The sequence below is a fragment of the Nesoenas mayeri genome, assembly GCF_963082525.1.
Source record: "Nesoenas mayeri genome assembly, chromosome: 4".
Taxonomy (NCBI): Eukaryota; Metazoa; Chordata; class Aves; order Columbiformes; family Columbidae; genus Nesoenas; species Nesoenas mayeri.
The window spans coordinates 23959901-23980094 of NC_137540.1; the positions used below are offsets into that span (position 1 = coordinate 23959901).

Below are 20194 nucleotides of genomic sequence, written 5' to 3' on the forward strand. Positions count from 1 at the left end.
GGCTTCCCACTGGTCTCTGTAGGAAGAGGAGTATCACACCCACCTTCTCTAAGTGATAATTACTGCAGCCTACAAGTGCCTGAAGTTATGACGCTAAATTATCAATTAAGCACTTAGGGATTTCACAAGACACCCATGTGCCATGTATCTCCTATCAGATCGTAAACAGAGTTGCATAGACTCCTTGAGAAACTCCAGCAATAAAAGAAGGGACAAACCAACCAATTTGCTGGGAAATGGAAATTACATCAGCAGTGAATTTCATGCTCTGGGCTAGCTTAAGAGGTGCATTTACAAAGAAAACAAAGTCGGCATCACGCTTTGCAATGCAAGGCAAAATTAACATTGCATTGGCTTCAAATAAATTCTAAGATTTATTAGATTTATTGTTTTACTTGGTTTTGGTTTTGTTTGCTTGGGGTTTGTTGGTTTGGTTTTTGTTTGGTTTGGGTTTGTTCGTTTGTGGTTGTTTTGTTTTGTTTGTTCCGTTGTTGTGGGATTTTTTTGTTTTTGTTTTTGGTTTTGTTTTTGTTTTTTTTTTTTTAAGATTGAAGATATTAATCCTGAAGCTCCAAAGGAAGAGAACACGGAGTATGTAGACAAGGGTGATCTGCTGCCCAGCCACAGAAACCTAAGACTACAGTTATCAGTGCCAGACACTGAGCACAGAGATGAGCCCTGGACCACTAAAAAACAAGGAAGAAGCGGTAACAAGCATCAAAAGAAAAATAGCCTAAAAAGCATCAATCTCCTTTCACTGCACAATAAGCCAGGTTTGGCTTTTGATAACGAAGACAGCGATTCAGAAAGCAATGGCAGAGAACAGTCTGGCTCTGAGCATCACCAGATAAGGAGGCAGGAGAAACAGAGCAACATGGCCAAAGAAAATGTTCTGGGTGATGCAGGAAGTCCCGTGGACACTCTCAGTCTTGATCATCAGCCTAACAGGTGGAAACATAACAAAAATACAGTTGGTCTATCTGAAGACAACCATGAAAGCGATGAAGAAGAAGGTGTGGAAGAAGAGGATGAGGAAGCTGGTTATAGAGATATGAATCACAAAGGCCACAGGACAAATCAAGGTAAACAATACAAAAGACAGCAAAATGAAAACAGTATGCAATCTGACGAAATCCTGAGAGATTCCAGTCAACCAATCCGGATAACCAAGAGACACGGTGAGAAATTTGACCTCGAAGAAGACAAGGAGGACAGCCAGATGAAACCCTATAAAGAAAAAGAAAACATCCTCTCTCAGAAGAAACACAACAAAGAGCAGGATGACAAATGGCAAAGCCAAGAGAGGGAACATGATATTCAAGTAAGTTATCAGAGTGATCATGACACACTGGTGAAAAGACAAGATGCAAAGGACAGTAGTGTTGATGATGATAGTCATGACAGTGGTGATGTTGATGGTGAGGAAGATCTCAGCAATATCTGGAAAGAAGCGGCCTATGAGGAAGAGGAGAGAATCCAGAGTAATGACCAAGAGACCACCAGCACTGAGCATGAAGAGGAGAGAACCATGGAAGATGAAGCTGCAGGTCATAGAGAGACTCAGGATTACCAAAATGTCAAGATTAAAGACATCATTCATTCTGAACAAGACGATTATGATCATGAGACACCAAATTCTGACAGCGAGCAACAACTGGAAACAAGTAGCTCTGTTCAGAGCATGGATTCAATGAAACATGAAAACAAGGTAATTTCTTTTTAAAATAAAGCTGGAATACTAGGAAACAGGGAGGAAACTAGTTCCAAATTTAAATTCCTAATGACCAAAAGGACATTTTGGAGAATAATAGGTATAATTTATTAACATTTGGCAGAATCTTACCTTGTTTTCTTCACTATTAATCTGGTTTGTGCTCTTTCACTTCACATATAGTATTTAGATGAATTGTACCAGAAAGGAAGTTAGCACAAGTCACATAAGAACTCCAGCCCAAATAGGCTGTGTAATGAAACACAGAAATAAATACAGATACATACAAAACCTGGAAGCCAGTCTCAGGCTTACTAGGAAAGCCTGTTCACTCCCCTCTCCCAAATATTTTAAACATTACCACACAAAAGTGAACAGCTTGGAAAGGCAGGGCTAGAGTCCCCAGAAAAATCACCATCCTGGTGGATATGATGCTTGCACACAAGATGAAGAACGTGAGCTTTGCCCCTTCACACAAAGGAGGATGATGCTCCCAGATCTTCTGTATTGCAGTCACACATTAAGTAACCAGTGGACTATCAGGGGTGTTCTTCAGCAGAAAAGAGTGAGTTTTGCTATGGTTGTTAAGCATGGATCTGTAATATTTAAAACAAACAAACAAACAAAAAAAAACAAACGGAGGCATCCATTCAAAAGAGGGCAGATATCTCCCCACAGCACCAAAGTGGGGTCTGGACTGAAGACACATTGAGAGGCAGTTCTTGCCCACTGCACCTAGAGAGACCCAGCACAAACTAAGACTTGAAATACCAATTCTGTCAACCTCAAGGCATTATACTGCTTGTGTGTCAAGTACTGTAGAACTACCAGGTGTGCAGGAGCCTTACTGGGCTCCTGTATTTCTCTCTCCACCTCCTACATTTTTTTCCAAATAACAGAGCACCTTAATACTACCAGATGCTTTATGCGCTTCTCACACATTCTGCATAGCAACCTCTTTCTGCTACAAACAGAGCAAAGTCTGCCTCAGCTCTAGAGTTGTCATTGAAAAAAATTTTATCCGAGTACTTTCTTTTTCTTCCCAAGATTTACCACAATTTCTGCTTTTGTCTCTGTGATGTTACAGGTTACGACTGCAGGCAGTTCCTATGGTAAGATGGAAAGTGCAAGCAACAGGAGTGAGAGGGCTCTGCTGGGTAAGTCACAAGGCAAAGCTGTCATGTCACTGCTAACTCTCTCTGGCTGGGGAATTTGCTGGTCTGCATTTCTTTTCTGCCTTTGGCAGCACATGTTTCACATGACTGAACTGCACTTGTGCATAATTCCTGCAGTGCCAGTTACATTCCCAGAGAATCCCATCCATTCACCCTTGGATTTATTCATTTGTCTGTGAATAACTTGTCTAGACAGTGCACAAATTGTGTCCGTTATACTGGACTAGGAATTATCTTGCATTGAAATCACAGAACAGGATCTTGGATTCATGTAGGAACGGGACACATGCCAGTGCTGGGTTCAGCAAGGACAGACGGGATATGCTTCAACAAAGGAAGCTGAAAGAGAATGTCATCCCTTAGATAAGAAATACCTTTTTCTATAAAATGTATTTCACCATCCAGCTCAAACCTGGGACTACTAGAAGTCCCACAAAAATCCTAATTTGAAGTTTGTCTTTATTCAATGCTAGATCCAGCTGCATTTTAACAAACTTACAAAAAGCACTTGACTTCTTGGTGAATGCTGGGCTGTATTTTGCTTTGACTGTCATAGAACCTGACAGGAACACTTGACTTTGTCCTTCCTTCTTCCTACAATCGCTAGACCCATGTAGGAACTTCCACTGCAAAATAGGTAAAGTCTGCCATGTGGACAAACAAGGGAAACCCAGCTGTATTTGCCAAGACCCTGCTGCTTGCCCTTCCACCAAAGACTATGAGCATGTAAGTATTTCATTCATTGCACAGCATGGGGGAAAAACAATTAAGATGTTTACAAGCTAACACATTCCGCTGCTATTATTTAGAACAATTCTACCCTAAAAAACATGCAAGTAATTGTAAAAGTATAAAGTACCCAAACTCACTGACTATAGCTTGAAAATAGTATGAACACAGGTAGCTACAAAGTACCTAAAGTGATTTGCTTTATTTGGTCTCTCAGGGATCATAGCTTTTCCCTTCCACTCAAAGTATATTTATTTATTTGATGTTTCAAAGCACGTACCAAATACTAGTACATATCTAATATGATAATCCTGTACCATCTCAAACTATACTACTAGTATGCAAAAATGTATTCAAGCGTCTCAAGACTAGGTATATAAATACAGAAGAGCTAATCCATAGGTAGGCATGATTTTCAATACTTCCCACCACATGCATTGCCTGTGGGTATTCACAACTTCTACACCAGATGTTAACAATGCCTTTATTATTGTAACGCCTATAGGAGTGAGCAGAATTTTTCTCAACAGAGTGGTGGTGGTGGGGTCGGTGGTTTTGTTTTTCTCTCTTCCTCTAGGTTTGTGGTACAGATAATAAGACCTATGATGGCACATGTCAGCTCTTTGCCACCAAATGTCAACTTGAAGGGACAAAAATGGGACGTCAGCTGCACCTAGACTATATGGGCTCCTGCAAATGTAAGCCTTGTTTTCTACAAAGAAGTTACCTGAGTATAAAGAGCCAGTAGCCTTGGCTAGGAGCTGGCTCCAAGTTACCTGGTTTCTTCCTGTGCTCTCCTCATTCTGCATCAGTTATCTGCTAATTAAGACCATCAAACCCTAACCATGTCTAAAAAGTCACTTTTTCTATAGGATTCAGATGCTTAATACACTTAAAGACATCCCTCCAGCGCTTAGACCAATTTGTCGTCAACCCTGTCTTCCCACCTGCACTGTCTTACATGCTCCCATTGCTTTAGCATCTCAAGATTTTTTTTTTCAATACCTTGACCAGAAAACCAGTATTTACAGCCAGTTAATAAATTAAAATGACAAGTAAAAAACCAAAAACCCCACACACTACTTAGATGCCAAATGTAGAAGTTGGGATCTAAAATCCAGAATTGATTTGCAAGTTGTTTGGCTGCTGCATGCACTGGGAGGAAAGTGCACTCACTCTCAGCCAGAATGTTTCTTTGCTGTCAAGAACTCTGCTTTCATGCAACTGACTGATAAAGGCTTCACTGCAAAACTCTGCTCAGAAGCCGAACGGATATAAAATGGTTGTGGCTTGCACAACCGGTTAAGCATGTGCACCAAAGACTCATAAATTTAAAATTGAACCCATTAGCAACATTCCCAATTTTATTTATTAACAGCTCCATCAATTTTGAGCTCAACTGGAAGTTTACTAGCAAGAATCAAATCTATCTTTGCTCAGAAATGCTTAAATGAGGACTTAATGGATCACTTGTTAACAAAAGCTCTCTTGTTTGGCACAGACATCCCCCACTGCACTGATTATGAAGTGGATCAGTTCCCCCTCCGGATGAGAGACTGGCTCAAAAACATCCTGATGCAATATTATGAACGTGATCTGGACAATTCTGGATTTTTAACTGAAAAGCAAAGGAGCAAGGTCAGCAATCCTTTTCAAGTAAGACCATGCAGTTCCACTGTTAGAGCTGGACAAACCATGTGAAACAAGTTGCAAAATACATTTACATGTGCCCTTGCACTCATTTAAGCTGAGACACATTTCTGCTACAAATGTTCCTTTTCTCCAAGCAAATGCAAGCCAAGTGTATCACTTTGAAGCCCGTGTCTACAGACAGGAGGCAGAAAAATCAGAATTGGTGCACAACTAGATAAAAATAATTTGCTTTAGAAGACACAAAGCGCTTTCTGTTTGGGAAAGTGCTTTGTGACAAACCTCCTGGAAAGGTCAACTAATATGTAGATAACAATGACCCAACTCATGCAGTCAGTGCCTTTTTCCAAAGGACTTGAGGAAACTGAGCAGCATCCAGGTATGGGTAACTCATTAAAAGACAGAATAAGAGCCAACAAGCAGCCAAGAGCTCACCTGTGGAGACCCACAAGTTAAAAGGACTTGTGCTCTTCAGCTTTTGTTGACTGAGCTGGTAGAGGGAGGCAGATGACAAAGTCTGCTGACAATGCACAGGTATTCAAAGGAAGTCAGGACTTGGACTCACCATGAAAGAAATTGCTCAAGGACCTCATGAGACTGAGCAACTGGGCAGGATTCGAGACAGAATTACAATAGAGAGTTCAGGGGCAGAGGTCCCTGCCCTGGACCAATGAAAAGTAGCTCCTCTTCTGTTCTTGGGACACACCTTGTACTTGGCAATCAATACAAAAGTACCTGAAAATGGACTCAAGAGTTAAGGGTATTGTTTGCACTTGCTAGTAGTCACATACATTGTCCACCTACACCACGATATTCAAGGGCCATAAAATTACATGAGTCCCATGCTCAGTTTTTAAGAGACACAAGCTGCTTTCTACCATTCAGTAGACCTTAAGACTAAATAGTCTTAAAAACCAGCAAGCATCTATTACCATTGGGCCTTTTAAAAAAAGAAGAATTAATGACAAGTGAATTGGTGACAATAGTTTATTTTTGAAGGTACAGATGCCTTAACTGCCTAAAAAGCCATAACTCTTGCAAAATAGTTTCAGTTAGACCAAGCTCTGGGCTGTTCTAACTCTGAAGTAGGTGCACACAGTAGGTCACAGCAGGTTTACACAAAATACACTTGAGCAACACCAAACCCCACATACACAGTTACCTGTGTAGGACACTGACCTACCTGGAACATCTTATACTAAATTATACAAATTAGATGATTTCTCAGATGGCTTATTTCATGACAAGAGCTGAGTTGCTTGCCTGAGGACAGAAGGTGGACAAATGTGATAAAATTGATTTCATATCCTACCAAACTGAGGACACTGCCCTGCTTAGCTGAGTCTGATGATTAGGTCACAGGAATTTTACTTCCTTTCCAGTTACTACAAAAGTTGACATGGACAGCAACAAAAATCATCTCGACTCCTTGAAGCAAGATTTTCTTGCTGTGTATGGTCAGGAACACTAAAATCTATTTCCACAGTGGAATTTTATCAAGTTTCATTTCTCCAAGCCACCTCCTTTGCTGGATAGTTCTCTTCAGGACAAATCTTCATTCCTAAACAAAAATATCCATTTCTCTGTTGTGTTCAGGTCAAAAAAATCTACCAGAATGACAAGCGCCTTGTAGCTGGTAACCACACAGTTGAGCTGCTCCTACATGACTTTGAGAAGAATTATCACATGTATGTATATCCTGTGCACTGGCAGTTTCACCGGCTTGATCAGCACCCTGTTGACAGGTAAAGAAAAGCAACCTTTGCAGGTTCCGTTCTGATTTGCTGTTTAAGCTCAGGCTGTTCTACTACAAAAAAACTCAAAGGGTTCTCTACATAGAGGAGCAGTTCCTCAGCTGACAGAAGCCAGCATTCCCCTTTCTAAGGAAGCATTCATCTCTGACACAACTTCTCTCACTGTTTTGCTGAAGCCATGTCTTGAGGACAAGAGCAACAGGCCAAGTAAAAAGGGCAGAGGCCTGTCAGCAACAATTCACTAGCAAGGTACATATAGTTTTCAACTAATACTACAGAAGTCTCTCAGTTTAAGGAACAGATATGGTAAGAAAGCAGCAGTGTAACAGCTCAGAGGAAGCTTCCAGCTTACTTTGGAGAACATGACTCATTTCAGTCTTTCGGTCATGACTCAGTGGTGGGATTCATGTTTCAAGGCTGTAGGTCCTTAATACCTCATGCTGATCACACCTACTGTCTTAGAACAGAACTTGGCACCATTGCAAGCTTGCTCTCTCAAATTCATGGCAAAATGACAAAACTGATGAGTTGTGAACAAGTCACAGTAATAATTGTTCTAGGAAAAAAAACCTTAATGAACAAATAGCAGTTAAAATTTGAGTTTATCACGTATTATACATCATTCTAGTGACCTGGGACAGAGTTACTCCAGAAGCACCACAAAAGAATCCATCAGGGAATCTCTGTCAAAGCCATCATTGTCATCTTCTAGCAGCTTAGATCATCTTTGATGATCTGGATGATTTATTAATGAGAGACAGCTCTACATACCTGATCTTTCTTTCAGATTATTAACACACTCTGAGCTCGCACCTTTGAGAGCCTCCCTTGTTCCCATGGAACACTGCATAACCCGTTTCTTCCAAGAGTGCGATGGAGACAAAGACAGACTCATTGCTTTGGAGGAATGGTGCCACTGCTTTGGGATTAAAGAAGGTAAACCTAAAAGAACAGGCAAATGGACCAGACAAAATGTTCTGGTCAAGGCTAGGCACATTCTTGGACCACAACATACAGGAAAGGAACGGTAGCCAGAAGCTCATGGCTCCTGTTGACAGAGGCAAACAGAACAGTAATAAGACTGCCAAAGGTGCAAGGTTCTGAATTGTTTTATAAAGATAGGAAAAAGTCATATTTTCTATGAGAAAAAGTTTGGGACATAGTTTGTACTAAATACTGAACCATTCCTGTGTGGTGTCTAAACCTTTACACTCTGCATGTCTCCATCTCTCAAGAAATACTCACTTTATCCTTCAGTGCCAAGGGAAAGGCAAAGAGAGCTTATGCTTCTAAACCAGCATATCAATTTAAAATGCATTTAAAGGTCTCAGGCCAAGTAGGGAAAATAAGTGAGATCTCTCACTAATCATGTAACTACGCTCACCTCTAGATTACTAGATACAACACAAATGCTGTCATCAGCTGTCATCACCTTATAGTTGCAGGCCCAATCATCTATCTTACCTAACTTGTCAGATGCAACACATGCTCAGATGGTGCTCAGACTGTGTGCATCAGGAGGCTTAGGCAGAAGCAGGTAGAGTTTCTGAATCCTAAATGGGCTCTGCATGTGTTTGGTTTAGCTCAATACACACCAAGAGTTTGAGGAAAGTGAAAAACTAGGTACTACTGTGCTGCTGATGTCTCTAGAATTAGGCAGCAGCAGCTGAGCAGAAGCTGCCATGATAGCAGTTTGAGATTCGTGGTACTACATTCAACCTACAGCATTCTTTCACAATTCACCTTCTTCTGATCTAGCCCTGAGCGACAGCTGAACAATATCACCAGCCATTAAGCAAGGGTAGAAATAGCACAGGTTAATCCTAGAGCAGTTACATGACTGAAAACATTTGGCTAAGTGTGTGGACTGAAGAAATGTGTTCAAAATCCTACTAGCAACTCCCTAAATTTAAAGTGGAGGCCAATTCTTGTCAGAGGTCAGACATGCAGAGCCTTCACTCTTCTTTTCAGCTCTTCTGATGACAATTTACCAGTCACAAGCCACACATGGAAGTAAGCTGCAAGGAGTTACTGTAATACACACAAACTGCTGCCAGTGATCGTTCATCCAAAGAGGGGTTTAGGGTCAGTAATCTGGGAAAAGGAGGTGGAAAGGATTCTTGGCTCACAAACAGATCAAGGAGATCTAACACTAGAAACAAGAAAACACCTATCAAGAAGGGTCTAAATGAATGGCTCCTGAATATGATAGCAGCAACCATACTTTTGTTGTTGTTAGGGAAAGCATTCCCCTACATGAACCCTCTGAAGATTTGGTGTATCACTTAAGAGTCATACAGCATAAAAACGTCTTTCTGGCATCAAATGTTCATAACGTTTTCTTCTCTGTTGCAGAAGACATAAATGAAAATCTCCTGTTCTGAGCCTGGCTGAACAGAATCCCAGTGCTGCACTAAAACTAGTGAAATATGTGAAACCCATTTATTTCTTTAATTAACAGCTTCATAGTTTAAGACAAAAGTGGCGTAAGGTTCACTTCATTCTTATCAACTAACACAAGTGCAGAAAAGTCCTACATTCATTAACAGCAGGAAAATTTGACTACTCCAAGTGGTTCGTAGCTAAACAACCAGCATCTTCCCCTGCATGTATCCATAATCTCTCTGAACCTATAAATAGTACTAACCTGACGACTGAGCTGTTCGCAAAGCTCTTCTTCAGCAGAATTACAGGATGTGGATTTTGCCACACACTGAAGAAACTGGACTTGTTTCCTTTATTTATTGTATTTTGTCAGTTTAACATTCTGCATAGAAACCTTAAATAAAACTCTACACAGAAATACGGGTTATGGCAGAACTCTGCAAAGAAAAGGTATCATGGCAACAGTTCAATGGAAATTTCATTTCAGATTTAAGGGAGAAGAAGAAACTAGAGTATTCATCACATACACCAGTCCTTAAACCATAATTCCTAAAGTACATTAAAAAAACAAAAATCAGCGCTTTCAGATACTTCTTTCCCCCGCCCCTTGAAAAGCAACAGTAATAGCAGCAATGCCACACAACAGAACTCCTGCTGACAAACTGTGTCACGAGCTAATTGTATGAGCTAATTGTATGAGTGAGGGTGGATGCGTGTCAAAAAACTGATTAGCAATAGCTCCACCATCACAAGGAGCAGAGGATATCACAGCTTCAATGCCTCCTTATTCTCCTTAGCAGGCACATACTTGCTTTCTCCCACAGAAGCACCAACTACTGCTACCCTTTTTCCTGAGAAAGAAACGGTAACTGTTTATTTCACTGTCTCCCAACTTTTGCTTGCCTGAAGATAGGCACAATTTAAGCATCAAAACCAGGACAGAATGAGATTATTCCAGAATCTGATTAATTTCATGCTGTTAAACCAAGCACTTGACTGTAAACACTCTAGGCATGCTCTGCTGTAAGCAAGAAGCCCCAAATGCTATTCCTACAAGAGAAGATTAGAAAACACTTTTCACATGAACCACATCACCTTTCCAATTAAAGGAAAATGGGATTCGGAAATGCTGGTTTGGTAGCTCAAAGAGCAGAAGTCCACTCACCCCTCGCTGATTTGCTCTTGAACCAGTAAGGGCTGCTAATCCTTGTCCAACTCCAATGTGATGTCCTGGGAGACAACAAATCAAACTACAATTCTTTTCAACACAGGAACCTGTTACACAAACAAAATATTATTTTCCACCGAAATCAGTTTCACTGTCAGTTTCTCCCATAAGCCTGACTTGCCACACACTTCACATTCTGTTACACCACACAGCAGTGTAAACAAATCAACCTGGATTGCATGTATAAAAGCATGTTCTTTGTGCTAATTCCATTTGAAAAAGATACTTTTTCTGGGACTTGAAATGTCTCAGGGATAAAGACATTTTGTCAGAATTTTTTCTGTCTGACTGCAGCCTGTTGCTAAGAACAAATATGCTCTTTCTACAGCCAAGAGTCAGCTACCTTAAAACAATCAAATACAGTCCACACAAGGACAACTCACAAGGCACTGACCTGTTCTCCACTGAGGCTAATACCCACCATTGCTCCACTCAAAGTACTAGAAAAAGATGCAATAAAATTGAATTTGTCAAGGCAAACAGGGAAGATTTTCCTTTAAACAATTCAAATTCTGCAGGGCTAACAACATCCATCACCTCATTGCTCACATTTAAACCATGGCACGATCTTATCTGCTGGTTATAACGTGAGCAGGACCAAAATTACCTGACCTACTGACTTATCCTCTATGTCAGCTAAAACAGCAGGTCAATAATAAGAGAGAAGAAAAGCAGATGGGGATGGATGTTTTTAGTCAGGTCCATTAAGGGATATTCAAGTCCAGGATGTAGCCATAACCTCCAATCTTAATGGAAGGCTGACAACACAAGGGATATTCCATGAGAAACCTCACCCTGCATTTCTCAATCTCCTCACATTCCAAGCCAAAGCACCCACTGCTACAGACACAACAGCCAACCAGAGCATCCTTCCCTCTGATCCAGGACAACCACTAAATCCTCTGTAGATGAAGTATGTCCTCAGGACCTAGAGCTGCACATGTTGGGGCAAGTACCTTCATCAGCTACAAGCGCTAATCCTTGTGACAACAAATTCAACAGAAATAGCCTGCTCTCATCCAGTTTGGCTTTACCTGCTAAGAGGCAAGACATTCAGCTCTCAAGGCAAGCATGAGCTCCTCCTCCATTCAATGTGGCATCTTTGAGTCACTGTGATTAGAGCTTTCAAAACAACACAAACAGGCTTAAAACAGGGGGAAAAGAAAAAAAAAAAGATTAGCCATATTTCAGTTTATGCTTAAGAACAGATAAAACGCCATAAACACCACAAGTGAGCAACACCACCTCTGTGTAGTTTCCACCAACCAGCACCCAACAGCAGTTAACTCACAAAATCTTTCCTTCAAAATATAGTGAAATTGCTCAGTTAACTCCACAAGATTCCCAGGGTTCCCTGTATAAATGAACATGACTTCTCCAGACTTCATTATCTAACTGGAGGGAAAGGGTGGTGTGAAAAAGGAGTAAGCACTAAAATCATTCATTAGTTAAGCAGGATGTGGCCAGTCTCAACAATATACAGGCATATCACAGTACTGTTATGCAAGAAAAATCCAGACAATGACATTTAACCACCACCCTATATCAACATACAGTTCAAAATTCACAAAGATACCCTTCCCAGGTCTCAACCACAACTTGTAGCTGTTACTGTCCTCAGCTCTGACACTATTACACAATGGACAGCAACTACCCCTTGGCTAAAAACACAGGGAGAAGTGTCAGCAGCTGTTGCGCAGCTCTTTATCAGCATCAATGCCATGTAAGGCTCATGTTGGCTCCTTGACTGCAAGTTACTCATGTTACCTAAACTGCAAAAAGTACCACAATTTACAAGATTATACTTAAAGGCTGCTCTTTCCACCAATCCTCTTTATGGCACAGTCTCCCCAACAGCTGTACTGCCACAAAGAGTGGCAAGAGAGGAACCCTGAAATCCAGCTCTCCCAAAACAGGTCATCAAGTTACATCAGACATTCAGATCTGAATACCATCCATACTGTAAACTAAAAAGCAATTAAACATAAAAACTCATATCTCAAAATAGAAAAAGAAAATCATTGAAAAGGCTCGTTAAATGAAACCACTCAGAAAATTAACTTCCCTTTATTATACAGCACTTAAAATAAGTAATTATTCAGGTTCTCATTATACAAGTCTCACATCCCTTAAGGATTCATACTCCTGAAAAGAAGTCGGAGCAAAATTGCAGAGCTGAAGTGAACAGTTTCTGAACTATGAGTCAGAATCCCAATGCTGTCATGCAAATCCGCAGATACGATGAAATGGCTGAAAATAACGAAGACAAGAAAGGAAACCAAGGCAACAGCTCCACGTTCATCTCATTTCACACTAGTTGAGCAATACAAAACAGCAATCTGAAGCCTCTGAGAAAGCCTCTGTTTATCCCTGCCAAGTGTTTTGACCAGACAAATTTCACAGAATTTTCACTGAACGTCCACTGGAAACGACAATGTTATCTCTGTTTCAAAGCTGGAAAACTTAGTTATCCCTTGCTGTGCACTGGTTTGTTGTTGGTGTCACTCATGGCATGCACGACTGGGATCCTCACTCCAGTGGGCTTCCCGTTTGTCCGTCACAAGCTTAATGAAGTAGTTATGACTTGCATAGAGCTTGAGGTCCTCACTGATGTCGACCCACTTGACTACTCCAGCATCATCACCTGCTTCCAGAGGCAAATTGTCCATTGTTTCACCTGTTCACAAAACAAGAGTGAGAACATGATGCTATTGCATCTTCTGTCTGACTTTTTCTACTCCCGTCTGATCAGTTTTGCCCTTCTACATGGCTCCTCCACAGGCAGCAGCCTTCAACTGCTTCTCAGAAACCAATACCATTGCTCACTGAGTCTATGCCAGAACCATTTTTCATACACGCACTATTTTACGGCAAATCTGACTGGCAGCAGTGTAACTCCTCATCACCTCTCCTGGGGTACCATCAGCCACACAAAGAGTTCCTAGAAGTCATTAGGACAACACATAACCACTACCACAAGTTTAGTCAAATCCTCCTACTGTTGTTTCCAGGAGAGGTCTTGCCCCTAGTCTCTCCTGATTTGCACACTCCTCTAATTTCAGCCCAATCTCATCCCAATTTCAAATCAATATACACAATAAAAGGCAACTATGAGCCTACATGGAGATACCCACCAGTTTCATCATGATAGTTCACAGCCTCTGTCTCCATCCAGGCATTATCTGTGTTCCGGGGGTCATCCACATATCCTCTGTACACCTAAGGCCCCAAACAAGCCCAGTATCACAACAGGAAACAAGGTGCAATCAAAATGATGGTTTTTGTTTTGTTTTAATTTCCCTACAGTACTTTTCCTACATTGCAACAACCCCACCATGACAAATTATCTTCATTTCAGCTATATTCTTTCAACTTATTTACAGCTGCAGTTATAGGCACAGCACAAGAGGCTGCCACAAGAGACAGGGCTCACCACAAAGTGCTCCTGGCTGAACAGCTTGTGAAGCTGCTTCTCCAATTCCGCTTTCTCCTCAGGGGATTTCTGCAAGGAGTTCAAGGCTTCCTCCCCAAATTCTCGCTTCAGGGTAGCACTGATCTTCTCCCCTGGGTCCACCATTCCCTTAGAGGGGGGGAAAAAAAAAAGTTACTATCCCTCAGACTCCACTTGTTATTATTCCCCTTTAACTGGCCCTTAGTATATTCCATGAATCTATGCCATACTCTGGACATCGAAGGAACTCTACACTTAGTAGTAAAGAGCAAGCACTCACATCCTTCAAAACCTGCACTGGATTAAACTGTTCCTGCATTAAGCACAAGACAGGGTCAGTATTAAATGCAAATAGCGCCTTGCAAGGCAAGAACAACAGAAGGCACAACCAGCTTATGCAGCATTTCTTCTCACCTTTGCAACATGAGGTCATTCACCAAAAAACATGCTTTTATCACGCATACACCATGTAACACCCCACAACCTCACCAGTGGGGAAATGTCCCCGGAGCTTTCTTCTTACCCCTGGAATGGCCCACTCCCCACAGTCTCGCCTCTTGATAGCTACAAACTGCAGAATGTTTTTGCCGGTAACTGGATGAGCAATTTTATTGCCACTTCCATCCCTCTTCCACCTGCAGCAAACAACAACAGGAACATTCTTTGCTGCTTCTGGACACAAAAGGAGGAGAGGAAAAGTGAGAGGCACACTCGCACAGCCACACTGCCAGTAACAGCTCCTTGGACAGCTATGTGCAGCATCCGACCGACTGCAGCTGCACCAGTACTGGCCCAGAACACACGGGGAAGCGCTGCTGCTAGAGCAGCACATACGTACAGCCTGCAGCACCTCCCAGCCGCGCACCCAGCACCATGCCACAATCACCCACCATTGCCTTCAGTAAAGAACTTAGAAGAATTACCAATAGTTAAAGCAAAAAGCTAGCTAAATGAATACAAAATATTTAATTTCTTTTACTTTCAAGAAAACAACTCAGTAGCACTAGCAGCCTTCTGATAAGGAGAAGACGTAAAACGCATTAGGATGACTTTCACAACGGCTCTATCTTGCATGGCACTTCCTTGCTTGCACCTTATTTTACTATGTAATCTTCTCTGAATGCCTTCTTTGTGTAAGAAAGTTACCATGTACATGCAGACCCCTCAGGTAAAACTGCCATTAAAACAGAGCATACACGGACCCAAAAAAAAAAAGGCCTAACGCCACCTGATATAGCTGGCCAAGTTATTATTTCCTACAGAGCGAAAGCAGGCACACCAATTCTTTTGCAGTTGAGTCTTTATAAGATAAAACACACTCCTGCAATTTAGCATGCCTCATTTAAGGCCTTTTGGCATATTACTTACACAGCATCAAAGTAATACGTAATCCTTTCAGTTTTCATGTTTGTTACTGAAGATTATTTTGTACAATCCACTTCTGTTGAGTTACACTTCCTGGGTTGGTGTTGGTTGGTGGTTTGTTTTGTTGTTGTTGTTTTGGTTTTGTTTTAAATCTGCTTCCTCTGCATTTCAGAAGTGATTGCTTGTCAAACAGCAAGTCCTTACTCTTTTCGAAAGACAAAGACCAATCAAATTCAAGTTCCACACATCTATATATCTCTCCATTCAGATACCCCTATCTGAATCAGTTTAGTCAGAGGAACATGCACAAAAGGCCCATGAAAAGTAATAACCTGCCCAGAGATGCACAGAAAAAGCAAAATGCATACTTTTTGCTCTACTGCACAGCACCTTTCAGTCGTGTGTCCCTTACCTGGTAACAATAGGATCAGCAGCGTGGTTTGGTCCCCAGCGCCCCAACAATCCTCTGCCTGCGAGGCCAGTCCTTCCCACTGGATTTCTGAAATAAGTGGCACAGTACATTAAATGTACTTCCCCATATTCAAAGTATGCTCTAAATGTTCTTAAAAAGCAGCTTTAAAGAAGCTTAGATAACAACAAATGAAAAGATAGCAACATGCATCCAGTACCACCATACACTTTAAAGAACACGAGAAACAAAGCAGAGTTTTGTCCTTCATCATCCTCTTTTTATGTTGAATAATACAGAGAAAGGCAACGTACAAAATGGCTTTGTCATATCCCAGGTGTCATGTCCTGAGATACTACTGATCAAGCATTACTGTCATTCTGCATACAGCATTGTCTGAGAACAGAATCTAGTTTCCAAGACTACAGATGCACAGAGCATTCAACTATGGACAAATGGCAGAAAGAAGTTTTTAGGTGAGGTTAGTTATCTGTGCTATGCCAGGATCTATCAGCGGAACAAAATATTCTTCTGCTTTGCCATAGCAGACAAGTGGAGTGGTACAAAAGCTTCAGAGCTCAACATCTGATCAAACTGTGGAAACAATTTATTCAACAGACCCTACTATTAGCAGTGTTGGACATCCCCCATCTACAGCGTCACCTCAAGCCTCTGCTGTGTGGCAGGCTGACCTTTTAGTCCCTCTCTGCCACAACCTTCCTCCAGATAGAACTCTAGCACTGAGATATCATTTTTCCTCTCTCTGGGGGAGACTATCTTGATTTTTTTCTAGTAGGTACCATAAATCAGAACTGAAAGACCCCTAAGAGCTCTGAAACTACATCACTGAAATGAATATGCAAATAAAAATAAAACCACCACACTCACCGGGGCCTCCCATTTTCAACCACATACAAGCCATTCAGACTCTTCCTCTCCACTTCTCCATCTCTCTCATTGAATTTGGGAGAAAAACTTCTATCACTGTGTGGAAAATAATAATTTAACAGAGATTAGTTATTAAACACAAAACATTCCTCTGCCCCACAAAAGTCTGAAGGCCAACCACCAGATCTACAGCACCCATTTGACCAATAAGTAGTTTTTACCAGAATTTAAGTTGCAGGTCCTTCCTTTTCTACAAGGGACTATAAAGTCTCAACCTTTACTGCGTGTCTTCCTGTATTTAATTTTGCAGATATATGTGCACCTCCTGAAGTATTTATTTTATTCAACCTGTCATGTTTCTTGAGTCACTCAAGAACTACAATTCTACTTAAATTCTCTCATCTCCCATTCAATTTATGAACAAACAAACAAGTACATTATGAGAAATTATTCCAAAATTCTTAAAAAGAATTTGGAGATTTTTTACTTAGGTCACAATCAACACAGAGAAGCAGCACTATACTGGATCAATCACTGTCCGTTATTCCAATCAACACTACTCTTATCTCAGTCACCAGCTCAGTAAAATCACGTGTCAAAGACTTTCAGAGCTAACCAAAACCATTCAGCTAAGTACCATTTCTCTAGGTCTTTACTTTCACACCTCACTGTAGACTCACATCTCACTTAAGCTGATAATCTTCTTAACTCAACCAATCACTATTTCCTTCTTTCACATTCAAAGAAGAAAAGAGTCACCATCTCCACTCACTTGATTTGGGGATCTGCCCAACTGGGTCCAGCCAAAACAGACCTCGCTGTGTACTCCACAGGGTTATAATCTTCCCACTCAATCAGCCAGCCGACTTTATCTTCAGGAACTCGGCTACGCTCCACGTGTGATCCAGGATATGGGGAGGTGAGAGCTTTGCTGTGGTAGAATTTCTTAGCATCGCAACTGTTGAACATGTTAACAGGATGAAGACGAGACCAATAGTCTGCAGATAAGCTACTGAAAGAAAGAAAAAGCACCTAATTCCTTCAGCTTTAATCCTGTTATTTAATCCCAGATCTGCATAGTACATTTTAGCAAGCAGAACAGACTAGGCTTTTTCCACAAACCAGCTTTCAGTAATGTGTTACTGCTTCTTTCAGACACCACACAAATGTATGCTTGGGACCAAAAAATTCTGAATTTCACCTTCAGCTTCTTCAAGCAGAAGAGTACTCTACTAGACATAAATGAAGATTTCATGGCATGAGTGAGAAGGTGAGAACTAGAACTCCCATTCTGGACTGTGTGGAAAACTGACCAGTTACAGAATATAACCATAAAATCATTTAGGTTGGAAAAGAAAAAAAAGTGATACCTCTAGTGATTTTACTTTGCCATGTGTTTTCAGGAGCTAAAATACCAGTCAACAATAAAATACTAAAAGAGGCTATGGTGCCTGACATCAAGCTCTTAAAAACTCTGCATGGATTTCCTTTAACACACAAAGTGGCCCTTCTGTACTCCAAATAATATTTTTTTAACTATTACAAAAATAAAGAGGATTACTCTGGATAGGAGAGTCAAAGTTCAGCAAGGGGCTATAACCTGCAAGAATACTGTAAATATCTTGGGTTTAGAAGTTCATAGGGAAAAGTGGTGGTTTTTTTTAAAAAAAAAAAAGAAATAACCACTTCCAGCATTTAGGGAAATACATCTCCTCTGCAAAAATGCATCCAGATTTGAACACATCAACAACACTATGATTGGACCAATGCGTTTCAGATAAAGAAGAAAGCAATGCACACGTTAAGTAGTAACCCTGCTACTTGAAACCAGATGTGAATATTAGAAGTAACAGAACAAACCAGGCTTTTTCAAACACAGGAGTTCCAGTTCTAAACTCCTCAGTCATGCTACGAAATCTTCAGTGGTATCTAGGAGAGGAGGTTCTGCTTCACAAAGCTGAAGTTGAAAATGCACCAGTCACAGCTCCAGCATACAGGCTCCATCACATTCACTGCTGAGGTGATGTTTGACAGAGCACAATTCAACTCACAAACCACTTGAGGTACAAAAAATCTTTGGCAGACACAGGGGAAAGCACATAGCTGATGCACTGCAAACTTCCTCACATGGTTCACTGTTACATCAACTTTCTATTTCACAGAATCACAGAGCGGCTGGGGTTGGAAGGGACCTCTGGAGATCATCTAGTCCCACCCACCTGCTAAAGCAGGTTCACCAGAGCAGATGGCACAGGAATGTGTCCAGGTGGGTTCTGAATGTCTCCAGAGAAAGAGACCCCACAACCTCTCTGGGCAGCCTGCTCCAGGGCTCCATCACCCTCAAAGGAAAGAGGTTTCTCCCCATGTTTAGATGGGACCTCCTATGCTTCAATCCGCACCCATTGCCCATCATCCTTTCATCGGGCACCACTGAAGAGTCTGGACCCATGCTCTTGAAATCCACCCCAAAGATGTTTATCAGCATAAATAAGATCCCCTCGCAGTCTTCTCCTTGCCAGGCTGAACAAACCCAGCTCTCTCAGTCTTTCCTCATAAGATGCTCCAGACCCCTAATCAACTTCATAGCTCCCTGCTTGACTTCCTCCAGTAATTCTTTGTCCTTCTTAAACTTGGAAGCCCAGAACTGGACACAGCACTCCAGATGTGGTCTCACCAGGGCAGAGTATTTTTCAATAACTGGACCAGTTCAGGTTTACAAGACAGCCCAATTTTTGCCCCTGCCATGGCCATGTGACACCCTAAGCTACCCGTACATTCCTTGCCAAGCTTCCCCTCGGCTGGCAGGGGATGGCAAAGCAGCCCTGAGCTCTTGTCCCAATGAACAGCTGACTGCTCCCTCGAGAACTGGGCATCCCCCAAAGAGGCGAAAAGCCGGCAGAGCCACCGAGCCAGGCCGGTCCCCAGATTCGGGAGCACCAGCGCCAGCCTGGCCCGGCCACCGCCCGGCGTCACCAGTCACACGGCAATGTACCTGAGGGGCAGCCTGCGCTGGAGGACACAGCGGGCAGGCGGGATGGACAGCGTGACCGTGACAGAGAACGCGGCGAAGGCCCGAGCGAATCTAGGCACAGTCGCACGGAGGGCGCCGGCCAAGAGCAGCATCGACACCGCCAACAACCCCACCTCGCCAAAAGCAATCCCTGACACAGCTCCACGGGGCCGGGCACAGGACGCGAGGGCTGGAAGGGGGGAGCCGATTCCGAGCTGCCGCCGGCTCCCCAGCCCGGGCACAGAGCCACCCGAGGGACACCGCTAGCTGCGGGCACGGAACCCCCGCTAAGGGACCTCGCTGCAAGTTCGGCTCTGATTGGACAAAGCGCCACCAATCGCGAGTGTCTCCAGCACACCGGCTTTCCCTTCCCTTGGCCACGCCCCACCCAGATTCCCGCCCTCTCACTGGTGGCCGCGCCGCCGGGAGGTGGGGCCGG

The 20194-nt window shown here is 42.2% G+C and overlaps 2 protein-coding genes across 2 annotated transcripts in view; one reads left to right on the forward strand and one right to left on the reverse strand.

Annotated features, from left to right (window-relative positions):
* Nucleotides 1-9403, forward strand: part of SPARCL1 (SPARC like 1) — a gene marked incomplete at both ends in the record, with an annotated part of 37315 nt that extends 27912 nt beyond the window's left edge. The window contains 8 exons of the mRNA XM_080343830.1: nt 548-1708; nt 2799-2868; nt 3494-3612; nt 4193-4313; nt 5117-5253; nt 6862-7010; nt 7807-7955; nt 9375-9403. Of these exons, the coding sequence (XP_080199956.1) occupies nt 548-1708; nt 2799-2868; nt 3494-3612; nt 4193-4313; nt 5117-5253; nt 6862-7010; nt 7807-7955; nt 9375-9403 (1935 nt within the window). The remainder of the gene's footprint in view (nt 1-547; nt 1709-2798; nt 2869-3493; nt 3613-4192; nt 4314-5116; nt 5254-6861; nt 7011-7806; nt 7956-9374) is intronic.
* Nucleotides 9404-12718: 3315 nt separating this feature from the next.
* On the reverse strand, nt 12719-20031 carry NUDT9 (nudix hydrolase 9). Its single transcript, XM_080344027.1, has 8 exons — nt 19738-20031; nt 17518-17757; nt 16746-16841; nt 15861-15947; nt 14607-14718; nt 14066-14212; nt 13767-13851; nt 12719-13309 (listed from the first exon to the last, which is right to left on the reverse strand). Exons 1-8 carry the CDS (start codon nt 19866-19868, stop codon nt 13134-13136), a joined length of 1074 nt encoding a protein of 357 aa, XP_080200153.1. The 5' UTR covers nt 19869-20031; the 3' UTR covers nt 12719-13133.
* Between the last annotated feature and the right edge of the window lie 163 nt (nt 20032-20194).